The following is a 7,295-nucleotide window of genomic DNA, read 5'->3' as shown; positions in this document are numbered from 1 at the left end:
ATATATGGATAATAATCTCTGGAACTAATGATACATTATTTATAAAAGCACAATGCTCTATCTGACTGTCCATGAAATGATTATGAAATAAATCAGGACATTACTGTAAGTGGAAAATTTTGAATACAAAAAGCCATGTGTAATTGTGAATTTCCTTGGTTGACCATATCATCAGTTATTTTGTGCAATGAAATACTTACTAATGCTAACTACTGACAAAAGTCAACAGTTGAAAGTAATTATTGTGGTTGTTGAAATAGTTATTCTAGTAACATTACTATGTAACATATGTTACATAGTAACATAGTAAAACCTTACCAAAAGTAAAATGAGTCACGATTTCTGTGATTTACTCATCATAAGAATTATGAAATAATGCTAGCTGGATTAGTGTTGTTGTTGTTGTTGTTGTTGTCAGGATCTGAGAAGTGTTTTTCACTTTGTTAAAAACTGTGAGATAGGACCTAGTTGGACATACTTGTGACTCAGCATACAGAGGGCTGTGAGGAAGGGGTGTGTGTAATAATGCCTGTTGGATGTATTCAGGATGGATGGATGGATTCAGTAGTAGTGGGGAGCGAACCATTGTGCTTAGCAGCAGAGAGAGGAGGCTTGAAGACTGTAAACAGAGTCAAAGGTCCGAAGGACATCTGTAATTGCAGCGTTGAGGTATTCATGCTGATTCATTAGTTAATAAATACAAACTGCTCTGTGCTGAATTGTACGGTGTACCACTAGAGGCCAGCAAATAACTGTGTAATATATTCAAAATGGTGCATTGTTGACGATGATCTTGCAACATATTCATATCCATCATATTACCTGCTTCAGTGGCTCCATCAGAATGAATAACAATACTACGCAACAAAACCATAAAAATCCCACAGCCTCATTTTCATTTCCAAGCAAATGTCATTGATGAATGATTTATTAGATGTTGCAAGATGGCGTAATTCCCAAATCAGACTGTCGCTTCATTATTAATGTAATTTCATTTGACTTCAAGAGACTTCATTAAATGTTCATTTAAGCAGATATATGCAGGGAAACGGACATTGTAATTAAAAGTGAAACACATCTGCTGTGTTTACATAAGAACAGTAAAGCTCATAAGAGGCATAGTTTCTGACACATAGTTATTATTCTTATTCTTATTCTTATTCTTATTCTTATTCTTATTCTTATTCTTATTCTTATTCTTATTCTTATTCTTATTCTTATTCTTATTGAGCTTGATCACAGTTTTCAGTTTTCAAACATTAAAATTAACAATTATAATGAAAACCAACACAGCCACACTGTCTCCAATGTCTTCTCATATTCTGTCTGTGTCTGTGTCTAAACTATTGCACAAAAGCGTGTTTACACACACAAAGTAGGTCACCTTGATGTGTGACGCTTAGCTCTGTTGGTGTGTGTGAGGATTGTGCTTTGTCCTCTTGTATTTCACCCTGTGTTCCCATTGCTCCAAATAGGGTCAGGTCATTAGAATTTGACTCTTTGAATCGAATTGAATTAGGAGCCCTCCAGTCTGAGGCATTTACAATTATGTTTGCATTCATATGTGGCTCATCAAGTAATGAGTGAGAACATAATGGAGCATAATAACGACATGCAACGACTGCATGTCATCATGCAGATATGTATTCATTTACATAATTTATCACCAGTCATACACTGATCTCTGCCATTGAATCTCTCTTTCTTCTGATATCTGAACACCCATGGAAACGTCCTTCAGTTTGAACATCTTTGAACACCACAAGGAAGGACAAGGCCACTTTCAGAAAATATTTACACGCCTACAGACACATTTCACACATGCACACACTAATCTTGTTGCCGCTCTAACCTGCTTCAGTGCATCCAATAAAAAAATCTGAATGTTCTGTCAGTCATTTGATTATCATGTCAAACTCAACCCATTTTGAGATACTGAGCCAACACACACACACACACACACACACACACACACACACACACACACACACACACACACACACACAAACACAGTCAATCGAGTGGCCTCAATATGATTTTCAGTCTGAGAGCACCTAAGCAGGGTCACAAGATATCACTTCAAATCTAATTTACGTTTCAGTCATGACTCCAGGCCTCAGTTCCCTGTCTCTGGTTGAGATGTTTTGAAAGACACCGGGGAAAAAAAGCCTGCTCATTTTCATTAATGAACCTTATCATTTCTCATTTTTGATAACCCGCGGCTATGTGTGTGTGTGTGTGTGTGTGTGTGTGTGTGTGTGTGTGTGTGTGTGTGTGTGTGTGTGTGTGTGTGTGTGTGTGTGTGTGTGTGTGTTGAATATATATATATATGGAGAGAGAGAGGTTGTAAGGGCTGTTTGACCCGAGGTCCAATAACATTGGAGCAGCAGACATGTAGTAGTTCACTGTGCTTGGCACCGCGGCTGATGACGGCAGCGCGTACCCGGTCGCTGGAAGCAGAGCTGTGCGGTTTGACAGATGAGCCCGTAGGCTCCTCGTCCAAAGGACAGATGATATTTTATCTCTACTGGATCGGTGAAGGATGTTACCATCTCCTCCAGTCTGCTGATCTTTCAGAGATGCAGCGAGAGTTGTGGCATCCTCGAATTTTTCCATCGTGAAACTTCATTGGCTGACGACTCTTATTTTGTCACTTAAAAGTGGCGAAGGAAGAACAACAGAGCTTATTCACTGAAGATGTCCGCGGCAGACCTAAGCTCCCCGGCGCCCAACCAGAGCTACCTTTCCACGGCCATCTACGAGCCGGCAGAGCCTTCGGGGGTGGAGAGGCGGATTCGCCTGATCCTTTTCGCCTTGTGCGTAACCACCGCCACGGCTACCTTTGTCGGAGGTGTGTATTCGCTCCTGTCCCTCCTCCGGATGAGAACGAAAACATCCCTGTGCCTCATTGTGGCTTCCATGTCGCTGGACGACCTGCTCAGTGTGGTCCCCCCTCTCTCTCTTCATGCTCCTGCAGTGGGAGAGATCCTCCAGATCGGGCATCTTGTGCACTTTATCCGGACTTCTCTACGTGTTCCAGGGTCTTTCGAGCAATATGAAGGCTTGTCTGATGGCAGGCTACACTTTCTATGTCACGAAGAGATTTGGAGTGTTCCAGTCCGTCCGCCGACCCCTGACGGTGAAGTGGGCTATAGCCGCTGTGTGGGCGGTCAGCCTGGCCGTGAGTGCGCTACCTTTGTGCGGGTGGGGCAGCTATACGCGCTCCTCTCTCGGATGTTTCCCAGACAGCGGCAGTTTTTACACCTTGCTGCTTTTCTTTTTATATAGCATATGTCTCTGCGGCTTGTTGTTCTTCTTCACCCCCCTCACCTACCAACTTCTGTGCTCCAGAGAGTCCCAGAGGACTTTAGTTTATCCGGGCTATTTGGACATGGCGCAGGGGTTGAGCGGCTCTGCCCCCCTCTGTGACCTACGCTCCTTCTCTCGGGACAGTATCAGCAACCGTTTCCATGTCTACAACGAGCCGAGTCCAAGTTCGGGTGGGACGGGGTCGGAGCTCACGGTCAAAGAGAGCAGCTGTGTGTCCCCCAGCACCCAGAGGACAGCTGCTGTCGGAGACACAGCAACGGTGGTCGCGCAGAAGCGTTTCTCCATGATCCTAGCGGTTGCCCGCGTTATTTTATGGATGCCAATGATGGTAAGGAGAAAAAAAAAATGAAAATCCATCTGTCCCACCTGCCCTGACATCTATAGTTACAGGCATTTAAACCATTGTGAGATGCTCTGATGCATTCACTTTGTTGAGTGACTACTTGACTGGAATTTAGAGCCGGGAGAGACACGAATAACAGACAAAAACAATCTAAACAGTAAACAGTCTAAACAATTGTCTCCCAGTCCAGGTCATGGGGCCCCAGCCCAAGACTATAGTTGGTAAACACGGATTCAGTTCTCGTTCTCCCACATCTGTATTCATTTAAATCACTGACACCTCCTTTCCTCTTGCCCTTTATTTTCTCAGATTTTGGTGATAGTGCGCCATGCAGTGAACGTACGCAGCTCATCTCTGGAGACTATGAGTTTTTTTTTCACTTTGCTAGCCCCTGCGGTCACTCCATTGTTTGTGCTCTCTAAGCGCTGGATCCACATGCCATGTGGCTGCTTCATTAACTGCAAACGTGATCCAGCACAGGAACCCTCAGGTAGCCATAAATAATTCAAATGTACTGACGTTGACTTTCAAGCATGTGTATTCAAAATCCTAAACTCATTTTCAAAAGTGATATATCGCCTAGCTCATCCTTTTCTTTTTCTATTTTTCACAGCAATGAAAAGAAGATTTGAGTTCAACCTTTCTTTTCAACAAGGCTATGGCGTATATAAGCTCTCCCATGTCCCCATATCTTGTCATAACCCACCAATCGAGAAGCCAGCCTATCACAACTTCTTCAACTGTGACTTCCCTAGTAGCCACCTTGATGCTCTAGAGAGAGGCGGACTGGCCAGTTTTGATTTCAGCGCATGTCCTGTGGACACCCCCTCTCATGTAGATCTGCTGGAAACAGGGGCTGGTGGAGGGGAGGCCCTGGAAGACTGTCGCCCCCTCTCCCATGAGAGCCATGAAGATGATGATGATGATTTCTGCCATGTTCCCTCCTTGCCATCTCACAACCGGGAAAAGGATCACAGCATCACCGATACCTCATCAGTGTTCGACGGGTCGGAGAGGAGGCTGTCACATGAAGCGTGTCAGACAATTGAACTGACCGACTGGGAGTGGTGCAGGAGTAAATCAGAGAGGACACCCAGACAGGTACGTCATAGTCCAAAATAGTCAGTTCATCAGTCTGATGTTCACCCAGCTACTGAATGTGTTTGTCAATCTGTGGTTTATGGCTGCAATGAATTTTTGAAAAGTGGGATAAGCAGTCAAAGCGCTGTCATAAACACACATCCTACCATACAGCTAGGATAGAGAACAAAACACCAACCAAATAGAGGAAAAAACAAACTCACAAAAAATTACAAACATACAAACATTACTGAAGGCAAAAAAACAGGTACATTACAGATACATTGCTTGTGTTTAATCAGGTTTTCATGACATCACAAGGATATACACGTATATGATTATTGGAATACTTACCTAACCCAAACACAAAAGTCCTAATACTTAAATGACAATATGGAGATTCACCTGCAAGTCCCCACAATGTTCCTGTGTGACCCATAACCCCACACACATTCTTTCAACTACTTCCCTCACTGATGGTGTCAAAGCCTAATTTCATGTTCTTGCAAATGTGTTGTCAACTACACCGTAGGCTCTACAGCACAAACACATCCTCTCGTGTACTAAGTGTGGACATATGCACCAACATAATGGCCATTACACAAAGATGAATGGGAAATAACATTTCATGAATGCTGTATGCACTAAAATGATCTTCACAATAGCAGTTCAACTGTGGTTTTGAACATTCCATGATGTAACTCTCTTTAGCTGTGATCGTGTGCTCCACTTGAGCAGCTCAACTTAAGTATCACTGTGCCTGTAAATTACCACTGACAGACTCTTACATGTAAGGCTCATTAACTATTCATGTGGGAATGAGCAGTAAACATGCTTCTCTTCTCTTCTCTTCTTCATCAGAAGCTCAGAGACTTTGAACAGAGGAAAAGCAACCATAGTGTCGTATAGATGTGAACCATTAGATGATGGTTACAGCAGTTGTAATTACATAATTATTAATCTTAAGGCATCAACTTGAACAAAATGGTCTTTTTTTATTTTTTACCAGCAGCGGTCATCAGCTGGTTTGTCAATCCCGCTATGCGCCTTCCAGGGTACCGTGTCTTTGCAAGCCCCGACGGGAAAGACCCTTTCTCTCTCTACCTATGAGGTCAGCAGTGACAGCCTAAAAATCTCACCCAACAATGCCAAAAAGGTAGGGGCAACCAATGTATTCCTCTAATTGGCCATGTATCTGTTGTTACAGTTATCCATTGGCCAGTTATCTTTCGTTACAAAATCTTATTGTGTATTTCAGGCCCTTTAAATGCACGAGTACAAAACATTAGCAGAACAGTAATGATAATAAAATTCTTCTACTTCTCAAAGTGTAGGCTTCTCGATGTCAGTCAACAGCTGTTAATGACAACAGATGCCAACATTCAGCGTCAAGTAATATGAAGGAATGTTTGAACATATAATATGATATGACTGAACTTTGTGATCAGACACTGTTCACTTCATGCTCTAAGTTGTTTTACTATTCTTCCTCTGTCTTATAGCTCGAAGTATATCGCTCTAAATCAGTTGGCCATGAGCCCAGTGCCGACAACCCAGCATCAGGAGGCCAAACTGGAGATGTGAATGTCAACGGAATTGGGACGGACAATGATATCAGAATAGACATGGGCATAGGAGCTGCTGTGGGGGACACCAACGTCAAAATTCATCTGGAGGTTCTGGAGATCTGTGATAATGAGGAGGCCATGGACAGTGTCTCAATCATCTCAAACATAAGCCAGTCCTCCACCCATGCCCGCTCACCATCACTGCGGTACTCTCGAAGAGAAAATCGCTTTGTCTCCTGCGACCTGGGCGAGACGGCTTCCTACTCTCTCCTCATTCCTAGCAGCAGCAGTCACGAGGCAGAGACCATCAATATCACCATACCTGACACTATGGAGGCCCACCGGCAGAACAGCCGGCGACAGACGCAGGGAAGCTCTGGATATCATGAGGAAATACAGCTACTTAATGAGGCCTATAGAAAGCAAGGTGGGGGCACAGAAGAATGAAAGGAAAGATCAGCAGGAGGCAGCTTGACAAATTATCATTCCACTTATTTCTTATGGAATGGATCCAAATCAAGACATTAGACTGTTATATTGTGGTTTTGTTGTTTGTTGTTGTAGGCTGGAGTGAATGTGATCCAAAGGAAAATGGGGATGGGTGAACAAAAATGCTGTCCAGCAGAGCATCTATATTCCTGACATGAGTTTCACCATATGGCAGCCTGTCATCATAAAACAAATAGAGCAAGAGAGAGATGGAGTTAGACACAGTGGCCCATCCAGTGATCATGAGCCTGACATGAAGCCTCTGTGCTAGGCTACGTCACAGATGACTCAGCTGTGAGGGAAGGGGTCACCTGACCTATGCGTTTGACTCATCCCTGTGTGTGTTTTTATCATTTACTTACAAAATGCGTAACAATAGTATGAATAGAGAGATATTTAAGCTTTGTGATGTCGCTCGTCAGAAGTGTTCATACTGTTACCATGTTTTCCGTGTGTTTAATTCAATTGCTTCTTAATTGTTTTTT

The 7,295-nt window shown here is 43.2% G+C and overlaps 1 protein-coding gene across 1 annotated transcript; it reads left to right on the top strand.

Annotated features, from left to right (window-relative positions):
• The first annotated feature begins 2,697 nt into the window (after positions 1-2,697).
• Positions 2,698-6,768, top strand: LOC144741378 (putative G-protein coupled receptor 149). The gene is given in 7 exon segments (XM_078623936.1): positions 2,698-2,949; positions 2,951-3,658; positions 3,983-4,163; positions 4,287-4,774; positions 5,766-5,909; positions 6,256-6,295; positions 6,377-6,768. Coding segments are annotated over 7 exon segments (2,205 nt in total).
• Positions 6,769-7,295: the final 527 nt, after the last annotated feature.

Source organism: Lampetra planeri, unplaced genomic scaffold (genome assembly GCF_965212315.1).
Source record: "Lampetra planeri unplaced genomic scaffold, kcLamPlan1.2.h2 scaffold_524, whole genome shotgun sequence".
NCBI lineage: Eukaryota > Metazoa > Chordata > Hyperoartia > Petromyzontiformes > Petromyzontidae > Lampetra > Lampetra planeri.
The sequence above is the reverse complement of the archived record's forward strand: the minus strand, read 5'-3'. Positions and strand labels throughout refer to the sequence as shown.